The following is a 20,165-nucleotide window of genomic DNA, read 5'->3' as shown; positions in this document are numbered from 1 at the left end:
CACATGTATTTTTAAGCAAATCAGTGACTAGGATAAAAAATAACTAAAATTTGTTATCCTCCTTCCCAATACAGATTTTGTTTATATTTAGTAGTTCTACTTCAATGTCCCTTTAATGTCCCTTCCTCTCTCAAAACGTGTGAGATAAACTTCTCCGTTGTAGTTACACTATTACACTTCCCCCTTCTGTCCTTTACCAAGATGGACGGCTGTTGTAACGACAAAATGTATGGTTTTATTTCTGGTTAAATCGGCTTTCCCAAATATTAACAGAAGCAGGCTGTGATGGGTCAATGGTCACACATTCATATTGCGGTGTATCCGCCTAGTCCAGACACAGCTGTTCCATCCCCCTTCCTTAACCAACATGGCCGCCCAGTGACTTCAGTTCTCAGTTTCCTCTATTGGGGATTGGCACGTACTGCGTCTGCGTCACTGGCACCGTGAACATTGTTTTTCACTCGGCTGGATCGCAAAGGTTTGTTAGGAATTTGTATTTATTGTATTGAGTTGGATTGAAATACTGTATCCTCTGCTATCAGTAAACAACCCACTAACTGTGGTTGTGAGCGGTGTAGGGGAACCGTACAGCTCCTACATAACGCGTCACAGTAAAAGGAACGATAGCACAAAGGACAGCTCGTTCGTGTTGATTTGTTTTGTTATGGGCATCGCACACATGTACAGTATTAGTATTACAATGTATGCTGCTGTCATATACTGAATTATAAAGAATCCTTTATAGTGGCCCTATTAGTATTATTCCCTAACAATGATACATTTTGCATGTAACGTTTTTAAGGTGTATCCGAAGTGCATATGTATTACAACTATACAGTATATCAATAATGAGCTTTAATAATCCAGAAAGTACTACAACATATTTGTCATCATTCCTTTTTGTAACCTTAAAGTATTTTCAGAGTTATGAAATTCCAACTAGCCATCCCTGTTGTAGTCCTAGTCATCTGTGAAATCATGTGAATGATTTCACATGATTAGACTCAGCGCCTTCACCAATATATACTGTAATAGGAATTTTGTAATACCCACCAGCTTTAACTGTTCATATTGTAGTAAACATAATTTATTGGTTTCCTTTGGTGTTTTCTTTCCTTTTTTTAGTTATTTTCATTAAATGTCTGTTTGCGCTAGATGAATGTGTATTTTTTTAATATAGTATTATTTATATACATTTATTCTAAAAGTAAATCCAGTGTAACCCATTTTTCAACTAGGTGTCTATGCCCCCTCCTTTTCCTGTCCAAAACAGTGGTACTCCATTTATCTGGGTGTCACCATATCAACTTAAAAATGTGCATATAGACCCCAGGATTGCCTGTTGAGACATTTCTTAGAAAACGGTTTTACTTTGCAGATGCAGTGAAAATGACAAAATAAGTGTTTTAGGCAGTATTTAATGATGTATGTGAACAGCATAGAATACATCATTCGATGGACATTGCAGTCATAATTAGAGCTTGCAGCCTTCCTAGGAAACTTTATATGTACAAGATGTTAAATGTGATGGCTTCTTTAAACTATTATTGTTTAGTACTATTAACATGGTCTTACCTTGAAACCTGCAAAAACCACTGCTCACTGAAAGGATTTTACTATGTATTGTATAATAAATTGAACTGTGCACCTCACCATTACATGGACAAGTAAGCAAAAAAAGAAAAAGATACTTGGACATATGGTTTATTACCATGCTACATACATAGCTGCATTGCTATCTGTTATGTGCACTATTACCTTATGTTCTGTGGTTCTATTTGTAGGACTCGTCGGAATGTCTGGATTTTTTGACACGTTACGCTGCTCAGAGTGCATAGACTGGGGCGAGAAGAGGAACACAATAGCATCCATTGCTTCTGGAGTTCTTGTAAGTTGTCGAGTTTTGTGTGTGTGTGTGTGCGCCTACTTTGTCGAGTAACTTATATTGTTTGTTTTGACAGTATATCATGTATACAGCTGCTCCATTTCTGCTTTTCTGATTGACCATGTTTGCTGTGTGTCAACTTGTAGGTAGACATGACTTTATACTACTGTGTTATTTATCAATTGTTAATGAAGGGTGGATGGTCCAGCAGAGATTATGTTGATGGTAAAACTTTATTGTTTGTTCAGTTCTTCACAGGCTGGTGGATCATCATCGATGCTGCTGTTAAGTATCCCACTCAGGCAGAGCTGAATCACTCATATCATGCCTGTGGGGTGATAGCCACTGTAGCTTTTTTAATGTAAGTATGTTCAGCATTTTCCTTTTCCGCATACACCTCTCAATGTTAAAGTTGAATTCAATAGTAGGCCTATTTAAATATAGGTATAATATGTTATATAATGTATATATTAAACACTTACAAGTATATTCTATTATTTAAATATACAGCTATATGTTAAAAGCTTTTATACATGACACATAACTACGATGCTTGCGAGTATATTAGCTTACAAAATAGATAGAACTTTAATGACATTACAGCTCTCCAGTTATAACCATGTAAATTAAAAGAGATTAACATTCACATTTGCAGGATAAATGCAGTGTCCAATGGACAGGTTCGTGGCGACGGCTATAGTGAAGGATGTTTGGGACAAACAGGTAATACAAAGTAATGTATGTAAGCTGTACTAGGTAACCACAATTACCTGTTCTAAAGGATCTGAGAGGGTATGTAAATATATGTAGATATTTATACTAATATATATTGTGACACCGGCACCCCTCTGGTGATGCACACACAGACAACTTATTGCTGTATAAACGGTTCTTTTATTGTTACATCACAATAAAGAAATGAGGAGTGTACTTTCCATCAGGATGACACCAGACAACCTGACACAAATTAGATATAGTCCCCCAGTCTAGACACCGGCCTCTGTCTGGCATCGGCCGCTCTACACAGTACAGGATTATATACACAAATCCCCTTCCTTTGATATAAGTGGCTCATTAGAACACGTGTGTATCCAGCCTAGGAGTTTTACTATGTAAGGACTTTACCCTGTATGCAGTCATCTCCTGCAGACTGCTGAAAAGCTAATTATATTTTTGCAATGGTGCTCATGATGTTATTAATAACTGCAGTGTAAATTGAAAAAGACAAGAGTGGTGTCTCTTAATTATTGGATTACACTATCTCTCTGTCCACCTGCTTTCTGAATGCAGCATTTAATCCATCTGCATCATGGTGAATGAAGTTTCCATGTTATACTAGCATTTATACACTGTACATAAAGTATTTGTACAATGTATGCATGCTGGTGTGACATGGATTCATAACATCCATTCATTACGATAAATGGCAGAATTAAAAGAAATGTATATTATAAACCCAATGTGTCACTATCCTATGTTAGATGACAGTAAATGTGAATTAATCTCCTTGTGCGGAATACATGTAGTGAGGATACATGTTTTCATTTTCCAGGAGCTCGTATTTGGCTGTTCATCGGTTTCATGTTGTCTTTTGGTTCTCTGATTGCATCCATGTGGATATTGTTTGGCGGTTATGTGGCAAAAGGTAGGATGTATTTCTTCTCGTACTTGCTGGCTGACTGCACCTAATATAGCAGTATAATGCCAATCTTGACAAATAATTCACATTTATTTCCTCTCCTATTTTACCTTACCCATCATCATTTATTCCAAAAGGACACCTCGCCATAATACTGTGTCTTTCTTCTCACTTGCATATCCTGGGGAGCAGGTCTGGGGATATGTTAGCAAATGGTAATGTTTCATTGTGAATTCCCAGTTTTATGTAAGCAGTGCATAGTAGTTCTGCACTGTTGCTAACACCAGTATAACTTAAGTATATAGCCATATCATTTTTATTTTGTGTGCAGGGTATTTCTTATATTACAGATAATGCTTTTGCAAAAGAAATAATGCTGTTTGTGTTTTTGCAGGTGGTCCAGTGGTGTATCCTGGGCTTGCTGTATTTTTTCAAAATGCTTTTATTTTTTTTGGGTAAGTAAATATTCCTCTCTGTACAAATTCAAGTGAGTTGTACATTCTTATTATTTTCCTTGTGTTACTTCAATTTAGTTGTCTTCCCGGCTTTACTACCAGTTTTGCACCAAGTATTTCAAAAGGGGTATACTGTTTCTGGGTAATCAGATCTAGCTTTGTCTGACCACTACTGTACACCTATGACATTATTTCTTCTCTTGCCCTTTTCTCAAACTTATGATATTGACTCTATAATGCTGCAGCCTTTAATAGCTGTGTGTGTGTGTGTGTGTGTGTGTGTGTGTGTGTGTGTGTGTGTGTGTGTGTGGGGGGGTGCACGCAAAGACTTTCCCTTTCTAATATGCCATGTCTGACAGCATTGAACGTTATTCATAGTCTATACACAAATTAAGCTCATAACCCCCATAGCTTGCCTCTCAAAGGAAAACATACATTATGAATGGGATCTTTTAGCTGAAAACCAGTTTATCCAGCAAGTTCTAAAGAACAGCAAAAAGTAAATAATTGCAGATTTTCAATAATGTCATATACAGAGACGAGATTTCTGAGTGTTTCAGTCTATAGTCTTCCTGAAGAGCGCTGCTATTTAATGCCAGGAATCGTCTGTGGAAATAGAGGGATAATGTTTATGGAAAATACCTTATATGGACATTTAAGTTCCAAGTATTCCGGATAAAACCTCCACTAACCTGTACTAATTCACCAGTCCACTCATTTACACATATGCCATCAATTTACATAGTTTTTGCCATCTAAATTGTAGATTGAATGGTTCTGTTTTATTCTAATGAAAGCATAGTAGTTTTTATAGTGAAGATAACAATACCTTATTAAATTGCCCTTTTGTTTCTTTATTAATCAGGACTAACTTGAGGTTTTCTTTTTACTTAAGTACATGATTAGGCAGTAAGCAGAGGGTACATAGCACGGTGGCTATGTGGTTAGCACTTCTGCCTTACAGCACTGGGGTCATGAGTTCAATTCCCAACCATGGCCTTATCTGTGAGGAGTTTGTATGTTGTCCCCGTGTTTGCGTGGGTTTTCTCCGGGTGCTCCGGTTTCCTCCCACACTTCAAAAAAACATACTGGTAGGTTAATTGGCTGCTAACAAAATTGACCCTAGTCTATATGTCTGTCTCTGTATGGTAAGAGTTTTATAAGCACATATGGTCATCTGGAACACCTTTTATCACCAAAACTTACCAATAGGTCATCTCTGGATGTACATACTTCGTTATTGCAGCCCATCAAGGTTGGTTATAAAACTCTTACCATATTGGATTGATGGACTCATTTTTCATTTACTACTGAGTTTTTCTCGGACATTTTATTTTTGTTTTGGTCTTGGCATCATGTGGACTTGGTTGTCAATACAAATTTGATCATTCATACGGTCAGTTATTGTTTAGTAATATATTTGTCCTCCCTTTTATTATATTTTATTTGCAGCTGCAAACATTGTAATGTATTTCTCGATGTTTTTAGGATATTAAATACGTGATATTTTCAATTTGATATTATACAATTACTTACTATTTGGTCTACAATCAGTTATACCGCTCTGTGAGAACATTACCATCATCACTCTATCTTTGATAGAACTAATAGAGCATTTATATTATACTAGAGCACCATATCACATCTAGGATATTCCATTTCAATAGTGGCAATTAAGCGCTTACTATACGACTTTAGTAAGCAGAGGGTAACCAGAAAATTCGGCAGCATCCATAGTGTGCCCAGAAATTCACTTTTTTTCTAGATCATAATAATAGTAAGTTTGGAACAGGATTGATGGTTATATTATATTTTATTGCTGGTAGTGGCATTTTATCCAAAAGGAAATATATTTTACTTACACTATCAGTCGAAGCTGAAATGATATCTGAGGTTAGTGAATATTGCCCAATTGGCTAAAAATGTTATCAGAACATCTTATCATCATTCTACTGTCTTACAGCTAAGTAGCAAGATTTAGATTTAATTTTGTTATTATACATGTAGTAGGAAGAAACTGCTATTGGCCTATGTATCCGGCCATGATATGACCATAGTTGCTGCTCTTCCTGTGTGTAAAATAACTGATCATGTTGCTTGGCCTGTGTGTAGCTGTGACTGCTCTGTAGACCATTGCAAGAATGTAAAAATGTAACTAGTTATGGCTGCCTGCCAAGCAATATTGAATGAGGAAGGACTGTGAAAGTTCAGACTATCTTCAGTCACTTGATACATGGCCTCTGAAATGTCTTGCTAAGGAAAAAATATCATAAACAAAAAGGTGTTATTGATTTGTGATATGAAGTTAAAGAAAAATATGTGGCATTCCCAGAACTCTGCTTATTAAACATGAAATACCTAATTCTCCCAGCTGCATCTAGATTAATAGAATAAGTATGATATTTCCATCGTTTACCGTACTATATGGGGGAATTCAATTGGGCGCGTTACTGTTAAAAGTAACATGGCCTGCGCATTATTACTGTTATTACGGTAATAGTGAGCGTAATTACCGTTATTACGGTAGTTCTAACGCCGGCTTTTTGCTCCCTGAGCTGCGAGCAGAAAGCCGAGTTAAAACTATTACCGTTATTACGGTAGTTTTAGTGCTGCGGTACTTCGGGGGGAATTGAATTCCTCCCTATATGTCCCCCAAATAATTATGCCATACATGACCGTCACAAAGTGATCAAATCACTTTACATCGCAGTCAGGGCCATTTTTTCCATTGGGCACGATGGGCAGCTGCCCGGGGGCCCCATAGGCACGGCTCTTAATGAGAATAAATAATCCTGCAAAACAAAAAAACCTGCAAAAAAAACCTAAAAGGGTCACTGAGCAAGTACATCTATCTATCTCTATCTCTATATATCTATATCTGTATATATCTATATCTAGGGGCCCTGGTGCACTGCTTTGCCCGGGGGCCCATAATGTTGTTAATATGGCCCTGATCGCAGTAGTGTCCCAATTTCAAGAATCCAAAACTCCAGCCAATGTATAATGACCATTGTTACTGTTTATCATCATCATCATCATCAGTCCCTGCCCCATTGTTTTTGGAGTGTGGGAGGAAACCGGAGCACCCGGAGGAAACCCACGCAAACACAGGGAGAACATACAAACTCCACACAGATAAGGCCATGGTTGGGAATTGAACTCATGACCCCAGTGCTGTGAGGCAGAAGTGCTAACCACTAGGCCAACTTATAAACTGTTATGAACCATACAAGGAGTAAATGACATGCTGGGGCCCAGAAAACCTGTTGTCCTTCTTGTGATTCAGATTGTATTTTATAATATTACATAAATTTGATATTGCTGATTGGTTTTATTTTGTTCCATAGGGGACTGGTTTTCAAGTTTGGTCGGACTGAAGATTTATGGCAATAGATTATTCCAGCATACTATATCTCCTTTTCTGACGCACATTCCTAGTAACAATATATAACACAATTCTAAGACCAAAATCTCTTTGATATTCATGGACGTTGGATAAATACGACAGTAAAAACGTTAAAAAAATTCAGGCTCTTGCACTTTTTGTTTTAAAGCAAATGTTTTCGGATTTCTATGTGTGGATTTTATAAGTAAAATTATTATGCATTTAATAAAAATCAATATTGGTGGTAAAATGTGTTTTGACATTTATTTTTTGTTTATAGACCTATACTACTGCATTTAATTTGGTATGAATGGGGCAAACACATTGCTGTCTATTTTTTTATATACAATTTAAATTTACTGCTGCTGAGTTTTATCATATTAGAACTCATATTTGCTGTTTAGATTTATAGTAACAATGTAGAAAATAACTCTGCTACTACTACTGATTATATTAAGTGTCTGTGTATACTTCAGCTTTATCTGCATCGGTAAACATGTGAGTCCCAGACTCACACCTTCTATGTGTTTGTGCACCAATAAACTTTGGAATGATAATCGTTTTCTAATTCCAGTTTCCATGTTTAGATACTTTCGTTGCTGACACAGATGGATAGAAGTTCATTAGTTCTTTACCCACTATCTTCAGAGATTTACCTTTTGTGCAAGCTCTTCTGCTTTTATGTTTTGTATGGCACAGGTTGGCACAAGACTACATGCATGTCAGAGTCATGGGGTCAAGGCTGCATTTAGAGTCGGTGGTGCCCTTGACATTGTGAGTGAATACGTGCTAAATGATTTCTGCACCCAGCAACAAGCTTTCTGCCATTTTTTTATTGGGAAACTAGGCAATGGTAAAAAGAGAAAATTACAAGGAAAGCATACTGAAAATAAAAGTAGCAAAATAAAAACCCATTTTCATGTTGTTCATTAACAATGTGTCATAAGTGCGTGTCTGTGGGTTCTTTCTTTTGTTTTTGTTGGTAGTTTTATTACTTATTTGCCTATATGCAAATACATGAGATTTCTCTTTTTTTTTTTTTTTTTTTTTTAGTACTTATAACAGTGCTTTTCAAGTAAGTTGTTCCATTTTGAACTAAAGATGAATTTTGTTTACGTTCTATACAAATTAAATTCTGTTATTTTAATTTAAAAGAAACACAGTTGCCCCTGATTGCAAACACATGTTATAGCATGCATACGAGACAGTCATCGCTACTGATTATTACTTAGACGATCCCTGGAGCTGGCAGAAAAGCAATTAACTTTGAGATGCCCAGAGCTTGATTCTGACGTGGCTGCATACTGTTGCTGTACATTGACAATGGTAAAACAACACTTCCCTGCCCCATTCACTTCCCGAAATTGTAGGTTGAAGTGTGTGTCCTTTGCATATGAAGACATAGCAGACAGGGTGTATATGGTCTGGTTCCGGGCATGCGTGGAGGGATTTTGAGTACAATGCACTCAAAATCGGCAGATACGTGACTTAATGAATCAGGCCCTTTATGTCTTCTGTATTCACTTTTTAGTGTGCATTAAATTAACCATCTGGGGGCTCAGCCCATGTACTTGCAGGAACATGGTCCCTGTGACATCATAAAGATGCCAACTATCAGTTCAGCTCTGAATGATCGCATGACAGAAGTATCACAGGAGCTCCTGCCCTCTCCAACAATAAAGTAAAAATTTTATTTAAATAATGCCTAAGGAAATGATGGAACCTTTATGTAGCGAATTTCTCAGAATATTACATTGTAATCAGACTTTTACTCAGGCTGCATAATTTATGGTACTATTCAATTCCCCTTTTTTCTCATGTTGATGTTTCACACACAAAATGTCAGGAAATTTTTTAGCTTCACCCCATTCAATTATTTTCGTATCCAAATTATTTCCCTATGCAAAGTATAGGGTGGGCGTGAAAAGGTCTATTTATTGAACGTGTTACTTTCTCAAGTGGGCAATGGAGTTTGTGTTTTTTTTTGTTTGTTTATGTACCTGATTCTGCTCACCATACTAAGAGTCGAGAGAAAATTGAAGAAAAGCGAAATACAAATACAAATGTTGTTAGGTAAACCTTTATAATATTGGGAAGGGACGTCACTTCCGCCTTTACCAAGCCGTTGCCAGGACAATGGTCGGATGCTTCTTATCCCCTGACACGTCCCGGCAGGTAAACACAGCCAGGCGCATGTACAAGTAATTTAGATAGTTAGCAATGCGACCAGGCAAGCTGTTGCTTGTGCACATGCGCAGTTTGCACTCTCACCAGCTGGGGCCGTTGTTTGTTTATGGAGCTTGCTCCTGAGTGGTCATTATCTGTATTTAAGGCAGGGAGGGCTTAGACTCCCTGCCGGTTATAGTGTTCAGTTTCCTGGCTGCTGACTTGCTAATTGTTCTGTGTTCCTGTACTGCTGTAACTCTGGATTGACCTTTCTGTGTATGACCTTTTGCGTGTTATTGGATTGTGATTCTCTGCTGGTGACCCTGACCTACCGGACCTGACCCTTTTCATGGACCCCACTTTGCTGATTGCCCGTGCCCCTTGACCTCGTGCTGCCATTTCCTTGCTACGCTACGGTTTAAACTATAAGCTTGTACTATGCAGAGCATAAGACCTGGGGCCATATGAGTACCTGTGAGCACATCAAGCTCTACGGGAAAGGCGGCTGCTAAAGGCCTCTGCCACCTGTTCTATAAGCTTATGATTATAACCGGTAGTCGTGACAGTGACATTGTGTATTATATTGCTGTAATTAGCCATTAGAAGTTGGATAGACTGTGGCCATAAAGGGAGGGACATGGTCCGCAACAATACTCGGGTATGCTGTGGCATTTAAACAATGCTCAATTGCTATTAAGGGGCATATTGTGTGCCAATAAAACATACCACCACCAGCCTGCACCATTGACAGAAGGCAGATGGATTCATGTTGTTTATGCCAAATTCTGAATTTAACATCTGCATTTCGCAGCAGAAATCAAGATTTGATATACCAGGCAATATTTTTCCAATCTTCAACTGTCCAGTTTTAGAGGGCCTGTGCCCACTGTAGCCTAAATTTCCTGTTCTTAGCTGACAGGAGAGAACCCCGGTGTGGTCTTTGCTGCTGTAACCCATCCACTTCAAGGTTCAACGTACTATGTGCTCTACAATGCTCTTCTGTGTACCAGTGTTGTAACAGAGCACCAGTGTTGTAACAGAGCACCAGTGTTGTAACTAGAGATGGTCACTGACCCCCGTGTTTTATTTTTGGATCTGGATTACCGTCATGTTTTTGGTTTTGGTTTTGCAAAACCGCCATTGCGTGTTTTGGTTTTGGTTTTGTTTGGTTTTGTTTTGCTATTTTGTTGGAAAATCAATGTTTTTGGGCCTAAAATAACCCAATTTAGTGCTCCAACTGTTTTAGAGATAAGTAATCTAATTGTTGAGGTAATAAATCATCCAAAAATACAGTTTAATTCTTTGTTGGTAGGCCTTCATTTATTCTACACACAAAACAGATTGTCTTCCTCTCCATCTATGCATATTGGCAATGCAGCCATCATCTTTGGATGTATATTACACCCTACACTTATAGTTAAATATGTAAAGAAATGGAAAAAGGCAGTTTGCTTTCTGTCTCTATAGGTCCCCCTTGACTTGTTTAAAAAAAACAAAAAATTTAGCCATTATAGACTGTACAATATTATGAGAAATGGACAAAGCCAGTTTGGGGTCACTCTGTCTATGACACCCTACCCTTAAGGATAAATTGCCCAAAGAGCAGCCTTTCAAGACGGTACGTGATATGGAAATGCCACAAGTCCCTTTCCTCTTTGGGGGTAGATTGCACCCTACACTTACTTAGAAAGTTTTAAAAAGATGTTATCGTCATCATTTTCAGCTTCATCCTCACCCTCATCAGTGTGTACGTCATCACAGACTATCAATTCATCGCCGCTTGAATCCACCATTAGAGAACAGTCAGTGCTTGGATGTCTTGGATGGTGAAGGCCTTCCTCGTGGAAGATGTAGTTCATTTTTATAAACATCATTTTCTCCACATTTTTGGGAAGTAACCTTCTATGGCGATCACTGACTAAGTTCCCTGCTGTGCTGAACACTCGTTCAGAGTACACACTGGAGGGTGGGCAGCTTAGGTATTGCAAAGCAAGTTTTGTACATGGGTTTCCAAATAGCCTGCTTTTTTTCCCAGTAAAGAAAGGGACTGTCTGACATTTCCATATCAACTACCTCTTGAAAGTAATCCTCCACCATCCTTTGCATGTTTATACTCGTATTGGATGGAGTTATGGGCAAAGTGACACATTTTTTTGAAAAATCCTTCAAACCAGCCCAGATGTTAAATTGTTCTGGTCTGCCCCCTGCGTCTTCCCTGCTTCTTTTTGGGAAATTTAATTTTTTACGAGCAGCAGTAGCTTGAGAAAGTGAAGGCGGACACGTCGTCAAGCCGAGGCCCAGTTCAGCGGCCAACTTGCTGAGCAATAGCTCCTTGCAAAAGTTCACATCTCGCTCATTTACAAGTAAAGACTCAATGTAGGTTTTAAACCTTGGATCAAGCACAGTGGCCAAAACGTACTGATCCGAGTTCAAGATCTTAATAACTCGAGGATCATTGTGAAGCGAATTAAGTACTTGATCGACAAGGCCAACATACTTTGCTGAATTGCTTGCTTTCAGCTCCTCCTTCATTTTCTCAAGCTGCTTTTCCAATAGTCTAATTAAAGGAATGACTTGGCTCAAACTAGCAGAGTCTGCACTCGCCTCACACGTCACAACTTCAAATGGTTTCAGCACCTTGCACAGCACTGAAAGGATTCCCCACTGTGCAAGAGTGAAATACATCCCCCCTCCTTTCCCAATGTCATGGCTTGTGCAATATGCTTGGATGGCTTTGCGCTGTACCTCCATCCTCTGAAGCATGTACAGGGTGGAATTTCACCTAGTTACCACCTCTTGCTTAAGTTGGTGGCAGGGCAAGTTAGACTGCTCTTGGAGCTGCTATAATCTCCTACCTGCTGTGGCTGAATGCCTGAAATGGCCTGCAATTTTACGGGCCACCGAAAGCATCTCCTGCACCTCACGGTTATTTCGTAGGAAGCTCTGCACCACCAAGTTGATGGTGGGAGCAAAACAGGGAATGTGTTGGAAATCACCCAGCTGTAATGCTCGCACTATATTGTTGGCGTTATCTGAAATGACATATCCTGGGGAGAGTCTGAGTGATATAAGCCATGCATCAATCACATCTCTCAGTTTGCGTAACAAATTGTCAGCCGTATGCCTGTTAGTGAAGCCGGTGATACAAAGAATGGCCTGCCTGTGACAAATGTTACGTAGTGGTGTACATGCTGCTGCTGTTCCTGCTGGTGAAGGTGAATGACCAACCCAGTGGGCTGTCACAGTCATATAGTCTTTGGTGTGGCCACTTCCACTTGTCCACATATCTGTGGTTAAGTGAACAGTGGGCAGAATGGCATTTTTCAGCGCAATCTCTACATTTTTACACACTTTTTGGTATAGTTGTGGAATTGCTTTACGGGAGAAATGGTGTCGCGATGGAATTCTGTAACACGGACACAAAACCTCAATTAACTGAAAAACCAGCTGCGTTTATTGTGGAGATTGGACGCAGATCTAACACTAACATTGCAGCCATGTCGTCTGTGATTCGCTTGGCGACTGGGTGACTGCTGTCATATTTGCTTCCCCTCGCAAATGATTGTTTCACAGTTAATTGCTGAAATGTAGGACTGCTCATTTTCTTGACCTGCCTCTGGGATGACGATTCACCCCCAGCAACAGCAGCAGCAGTGGGACTAACGCTTTCTTCAGAGGAATCAATAATAGTGCAGGAGTCATCCAGCCTTAAGTGGGATGCCGGGCTAACTCCGAGCGCTACTGAGGATATTGATGAGGATGGTGTGGTGGGTGTATTTTGTAGCCGTCGGGATGTCGGTGAGCGGAGGGTCTTAGCTGATGAGGGAGTGCTTGTATTTGTTTGGGAAGAACTTTCAGCTTTTCCCAACACTTTGCCATGAACTCTCGTTAAATGGCGTAACATAGACGAGGTTCCAAGATGGTTAAGGTCCCTCCCTCGACTGACTGTGGCTTCACATACACTACAAATGGCTATACAATTGTTGTCTGGATTTGGGTAGAAATAATTCCACACATAAGAAGTGGATTTTTTTGTTTTATGCCCAGGCATGACAATGGCCTTTTTCTTGTCACGTGCCAGAACTGCTGCCACTGGTGCAGGACTTACACAAATAACCTCATCCTCATTAGCGCCCTCGTCGCCTACACAAATCTCCCCCTCATCCTCTTCTAATTCCAAAGTGGCATCCTCAATTTGGGTATCACCGGCTACACTCGGGCTATTAAGGCACACATCAGCAGAATGCTCACGATTAGACATCCCACTGTTGGATGGACTCTCCACAGGGATTGTTGTCATTTGTGAATCAGAGCAAACATTCTCCTCTAATGCCTTACTGTTATCTTGCAGCTCGGCTTTGACGCGTAACAGTAGTTGTTCACCAATTGTAGGCTGGGTAACTTTTTGGGATCTGCCACTAATAGTCAAAGGTGAAGGCCTCATTCTCTCTTTGCCACTGCGTGTGTAGAATGGCATGCTTGCAATTTTTTTTTTTATCGTCACTTAACTTTTGCTCAGTTACACTTCTTTTTAGCTTCAATATAGTAAATTTTTTTGGGGTTTTTGTTTTTTGCACTAATTTGGAAACACTCTGTTGTTTGACATCGCCTTGGCCAGATGACGTACTGGGAACACTAACATCAGGACTGGTGACAGAACCTGGTTGCTCATTCTGATCATATGTGGACTGCTTTGAATCCATTCTGAGCGCAAAGCACTGGGGAGTGCTAAAAATTAACAAAAAATAATAAACCTCTATCCTCCTCTCTTCTCTAGCGATTTTTGTTAGAGCAATTGCAAGAAGAATATTTGATTCTCTGTCCCTGCTCTAATCAGCCTGTGACTACACCCTGCTCTCTCCCTCTGTCAAATGGCGATGGATTGCTGTGGAGGCGTGTATTTATAATGTTGAAGTATCGCGAGAACCGAGCCCCGAGATCCGATGACGTCACGATGACGTTCGGCCTTGATTTGGATTCGGAACGGGCGGGAGAGTACCGAGCTGCTCAGCTCGGTACTCGGATACCCAAAGTTCGGGTGGGTTCGGTTCTCGGGGAACCGGACCCGCCCATCTCTAGTTGTAACACATGGTTATTTGAATTACTGTCACCTTCCTGTCAACGTGAACCAGTCTGGCCATTCCCCTCTGATTTCTCTCATTAACAAGGTGTTGTTGCACTGTCAGAACTGCGGTTCACCGGATGTTTTTATCTGTAAACTCTAGAAACTGTTGTGCATGAAAATCCCAAGAAATTAGCAGCACTCAAACTACCCTGTCTGGCACCAAAAGTCATTCCACGGTCAAAGTCAGTTAGATCACACTTTTTTTCTCCATTCTGGTGTTTGGTCTGAACAACAACAATGGACCTCTTGACATTGCCTGCATGGTTGAATTGATGTCACATGATTGGTTGATTAGATATTTACATTAATGACTATGATGTATGTATCTACATGAATGTAAATGTTTTTGATTGCAATAGATTATAACTAACCTACTGAGTCCCCAGCTGTTGTCTGCCGTCGTGCTCCTATGCCCTCTTGCAGTGGGACAACAGAGCAGGGAAATGACATCCCTATAACTAATACACTGAAATGCCTGGTGGATGGCACCAATCTGGCTGTTTCTAAAACAAATGTAAATTGAGAGTTTTCTTTAAAAACGCGTAACTCGCACATACGCATATCCGTATTCAACCAGAAGTGGGTCTGAAGAAACATCTCTTGTAGAATACAGGTCTAGGTGCACTCTACTATTGAAGACTATACTCTGTAGGGTATGCCCAACATATATGAGGAATATAAAGTCCCAAAGAATAGAGAGAGTAAAAAGAAAAGTATTCGATTATTGTCACCTGTTAATATAAGAAAAATGTCTTTCGTCCCGGCTTCACTTTCGATTGCAGCATGGAGATTCCTCAAATGACTACACACTAGTCGGTATAATACAATGATGAACATTTGCATGAGAGGTAATCTGTACTATACCTTGGCTTGCGACATCTATCTAGTACATGTGTGACCACCCTCTATTTCTGGTTGGGGTACCTGTAATTCTCAGCTTCCGTTATCAGTACTTTGAATTAATATTTTTTATGTGTATATGTCTAGTTTATGAATAAAATACTTTTCATTTGGTTAAGATACTGCACTACATTTTTTTTTTTTTTTTTTTTTTTTTTAATGCTGATGAATTATTGATTGGGATGAGTTAATTTTCCCAATTCTTCCTGATGTGGAACTGCAATTGGAAAAATTCTAAAGGTTAATAATAGGTGGAAATCTAAAGAAGACGTCTTATGAGTTCATTACATATAGAGGCTTCTGTTACTGGATGGGGATTAATAAAGAACATTTTCCTGCATGAACTCAAGTGGTTTTGGTATAAGTTTAATCACAAGGGGGAGTCCACAGCTGCCTATGTGAATCAAAAGCTAGAGAGTTGAAAAAACATTAAAACAAGGGCTTTTTTTTTTTACACCCCCCCCCCCCATAAAATTAATTTGGATGTTATTAATGTATACTGTACATAAATTTTTTATAGTTGATCCTGATTGCAAACACATGTTCTAGCATGCATATGCCACTGTACCACTTGGCACTTATACCTGACCTGTAGTTGGTACAAGTGATATGGCAGGAAAACACGTACCTTAGAGATGTCCAAAGCTTGAATCGGACATTGCTGCATGCGCTACAGCTTGGCACACTCTTACTGTTCATTGACTACTTGCATATACTCCTTCCCCTCCGCGTTCTTCCCTTCAAACTGCAGCCTGTTGTAAGTGGCCTTTTCGCTCAAAGATGAATTGGATGTTCCTGCATTCACTGGCGTATAGTCCGGTTCAGGGCATGCTCATAGTAATTTTACGCAAAATACAGCACGTATTGGCATTTACATTCCCTATTGAATTATGCCCTTTGTATGTTGACTTATTGCTGAGGATTTTGTTGCTACTGCTTATGATGTTTGGATATATAAGTACCTTTTTTCAGACTTACAGCTCCCTTTACACAGGTTAGCTGAGGTGGCTACTTACATTGTTACATTGCAATTATTTGACTGCGTGCTGCATATATTTAGTTACTTTTGCATTTTTTTGTTAATTATCATGGTTGTAATACTATTTAATAAAATTATGTGGGTTTTTTTTAAATGAACTTTGAGGCCTAGAAACAAAACTATAGCTGTAGGTTATGTCCAGATGGACAATTTATTTTTTGCTTTAAAGATGAGGTCATCATTTGTCATGTCAGGCATGTTCTTAAAAATACATTTTAAAAGCATTTATGATTGTTTTATTTTTTTCTTTTCTTTTTAATGGTGATGGAGGGGTCGATCAAAGCGCTTATCTGAAGCGTTAAAGCAATTCAAATCCACTCCAGAGAAACCGTACATTTGACATACACATAAATTAATAGATTTTGTAAAGTTAGGCTGTTAACTACTGAAGTGTATTATGCAGGGTTTACAGTTTATACCATCTGACAATATGTGTCCCTAAATCCATTTCTTTGGCGATCATTTAGTTAATAACTTTCCACCACATACCCTGATCCCTATAGAAACTAGCAACAGAATTCTATTTATCAATTCAATTTAATTTATTCAGCCAGATATTTGTAAATTACACAACTGAGCAATAGTTAAAATGACCATCCATATATTTTAATAATTACATGCCTGGAAAAAACATATTTTTTTTATATATTAGACAAAATACACTGAAATGTATACTCGTGCAGATAAATGTAAAAAGAAAAAAAATGAGACACAAAAGTATATAATTTCAGAGTAAAGTGAAAAAGAATCACACTGAAATGCTTTACTTAGAACTAGAACTTTAAAACACAAGACAGTCTGGCAAGATTAACAACCTGTAAGCACATATTTTTCAAAGTAGTTTTTAAATGAATCTTCATACTAACAAATAGACAAATTTATCCTAAAAATACTGTGGATGCCTATAATCTCAATTATTTGTTGGTCTGTGTGATTAGCAGTCCCTTTCAAAATATTGTTGAACACTACTACAATATTGCTACATAATAACAATAATTATCGGTAGGTTACTAAAACCTCTAAACGGAAAAAGTGAAGGTGTTGCCCATAGCAACCAATTAGATTCTAGCGATTATTTTCTAGAATGTACAAGATCAGTGATAGGCAACTGATACACATTATCTTTAATCTCAGTAATTAGAACAATACATTTAATCAAAGAAACAGACACCTATTTGTAATAACATATCCGCAGGTGTTTTAAACAAGTGTTACAAGGTATAACAAACAAATCTTACAATAAAGTAAGAAGGAGCTGGGGACTGCAGGTGGAGGCCTGTTACCCATCACTGTACTAGATAAACGAATGCTTCAATCTGATTGGTTGCTAGGGGCAACAACTTCACTTTTACTTTTTAGAAGTTTTAGTAAATCTACCCCCATGACTTTTATTACTGTAAAATATTAACACATCATTCCAAATAATTTTGGTAAATCCTGAGCATATTGTGTAATTTTATCCTGGGTGTTTAATACAAACAGATGTAATAACTATTGGATGTCGTGACTATAACCAATGACAGCCATATGACCTGACGTTTCCTCAGGCTATAAAATATACCCCATTTTTCATTGTATAACAGTTTCAATGACCTATTCCTATCTTAAGGTTTACATTTGGTGCATCTTGAGTCTTGAGCAGTGGAAGCATTGTGGGACAGTGGTTAGCATTTGCTGAGTCACATCGCTGTGGTCATGGGATTGGTTCCAACCAAGGTCCTATTTGTGTGGAGTTTTATTTTCTCCCATGTCTGTGTGGGTTTCCCATTGGTGCTCCGGCTTCCCTCCATAGTACAAAAACATACTGGCAGTTTAAATGCCTTCTGACAATGGACACTAGTGTGTGTGTTAGGAAATTTAGAATGTAAGCTCCAATGGGGCAGGGAATAACTACATATTATCTGTAGTGACTGCATAATATAAATAAACAATAATAATAACTTATGTTGGAAACATTTTGTGTCATTTTGGATAGAAATCGATTTAATTTATATGTTGGTACCAAAAAAATTCTAGAAAATAGAAGAATACCTTAAGACTCTAGAGTGCATTCTGACTTTCAATGTGTGTTTTATTATAGACTAAATAGATGACATTGTATGTAGCGCTGAAAGCTGATTGGCTGATTTCTAGGCATTGTTCTAGTAGTATGGGCTGGAAATTTTAGCAGCCCGTTAGCTCAAAGCATTGTATACCAGTCCAGTGAGAACTATGTGACGGCAAGTATATTGCCTGAGAAATACTATTTAATCCCTGTATTACATATTACTTACTACCTACTGCAACTAAACAGGAACTCACTAAACTGTATGCACACTAACATTCTTCTATCTTTTTCTGGCCAAAGAAATCACACAAGCTAACCCTCTCAGGTTAGGAATAGAGGAACTTTGGTTGGCTATATCTTTTTCAGAATTTGGTGGGGTGTCAATTGAGGATGAAGACAATGGGAATTACATCCCAATAGAATGTCTGAGATAATATCATACATTCTGGCATTATCTATCATATAATTCATAGATATGATATTATCTATGATCATACAGGCAGTTTAAATGGCTTCTGACAAAAGTGGTAGGAAATTTAGAATAAAAGAAAAGAAAGAAATGTAGAATGTAAGCTCCAATTGGCTAGGGAATAATTACATATTCTCTGTACACAGTGCATAATGATTGGCCCTATATAAATAAACGATAATAATAACTTACGTTGTAAATATTTTGTGTCATTTTGGATAAAAATTTGAATTTCATTTATATGTTGGAAGCAAAAAAATTGTAGAAAATTGAAAAATATCCTAAGACTCTAGAGTGCATTCTGTCTTTCAATGTGTGTTTTATTATAGACTAAACAAATTACATTGTATGCAGCTCTGAAAGCTTATTGGTTGATTTGACTAGGGTCCATTTTGTCAGAAGCCATTTAAATTGCCAGTATCCTCATAGATAACATATATATATGAATTATATAATAGATAATGCCAGAATGTATGATAATACCTCAGACATCCTACCAGGATGCCTCCATCCTCAACTGACACCCCACCAACTTCTGAAACAGATATAGCCAACCAAATATATACTTAACCTATATTAGCAATAATCCACTCAGAACATGGCATTACTGGGTAATAAAGCCCTGGATGTGTTAAATCTCCAAGGCTATAATGAACTGCTCTTCAGGGTTTATTACTTAAGTCCAGCACATGGATATATGTTGACATGATTTAAATGAAGAACAGGAATAATTTCAGGGGTAACATAACCAGTTCGAAATCGGTTTGTTGTCCTTTGTTAGATATGAGAGGCCAAATGAGGAAACTGCAATCAAAAGAAAGAGATAACTACATATGGTGAAACTGGCAATGAACACATTTCCTTAAAATATCTACAAACATGGAATACCTCTATATTACTAAAGTAAATCTCCTTGTGATAGTCAAACAAGTGTTCTCTTGTCTCCAAAATCATATTATTCACGGGACTGAGATTGGGAATGATAATGGGTTGTCATAGTCTCATCCTATGGATGGACGTGCAGCCAGCCTTAAGTTTACCAGAGGATGATGGTA

The 20,165-nt window shown here is 38.3% G+C and overlaps 2 protein-coding genes across 3 annotated transcripts in view; one reads left to right on the top strand and one right to left on the bottom strand.

The window, feature by feature from the left end:
- The first annotated feature begins 350 nt into the window (after positions 1–350).
- TMEM50A (transmembrane protein 50A) lies at positions 351–7,614 on the top strand. The gene is made up of 7 exons (XM_075195350.1): positions 351–478; positions 1,785–1,888; positions 2,134–2,246; positions 2,541–2,608; positions 3,438–3,530; positions 3,919–3,979; positions 7,327–7,614. The coding sequence occupies exons 2-7, from the start codon at positions 1,796–1,798 to the stop codon at positions 7,370–7,372; spliced, it is 474 nt and encodes a 157-aa protein (XP_075051451.1). The 5' UTR covers positions 351–478; positions 1,785–1,795; the 3' UTR covers positions 7,373–7,614.
- A 9,474-nt stretch (positions 7,615–17,088) lies between these two features.
- LOC142138576 (blood group Rh(D) polypeptide-like) overlaps positions 17,089–20,165 on the bottom strand; it is a 75,506-nt gene continuing 72,429 nt past the window's right edge. For both annotated transcript variants that reach the window (XM_075195348.1, XM_075195349.1), the window contains one exon: positions 17,089–19,914. In XM_075195348.1, the coding sequence (XP_075051449.1) occupies positions 19,888–19,914 (27 nt within the window). In that variant the 3' untranslated portion in view covers positions 17,089–19,887. The remainder of the gene's footprint in view (positions 19,915–20,165) is intronic.

The sequence above is a fragment of the Mixophyes fleayi genome, chromosome 2, assembly GCF_038048845.1.
Source record: "Mixophyes fleayi isolate aMixFle1 chromosome 2, aMixFle1.hap1, whole genome shotgun sequence".
NCBI lineage: Eukaryota > Metazoa > Chordata > Amphibia > Anura > Limnodynastidae > Mixophyes > Mixophyes fleayi.
The sequence above is the reverse complement of the archived record's forward strand: the minus strand, read 5'-3'. Positions and strand labels throughout refer to the sequence as shown.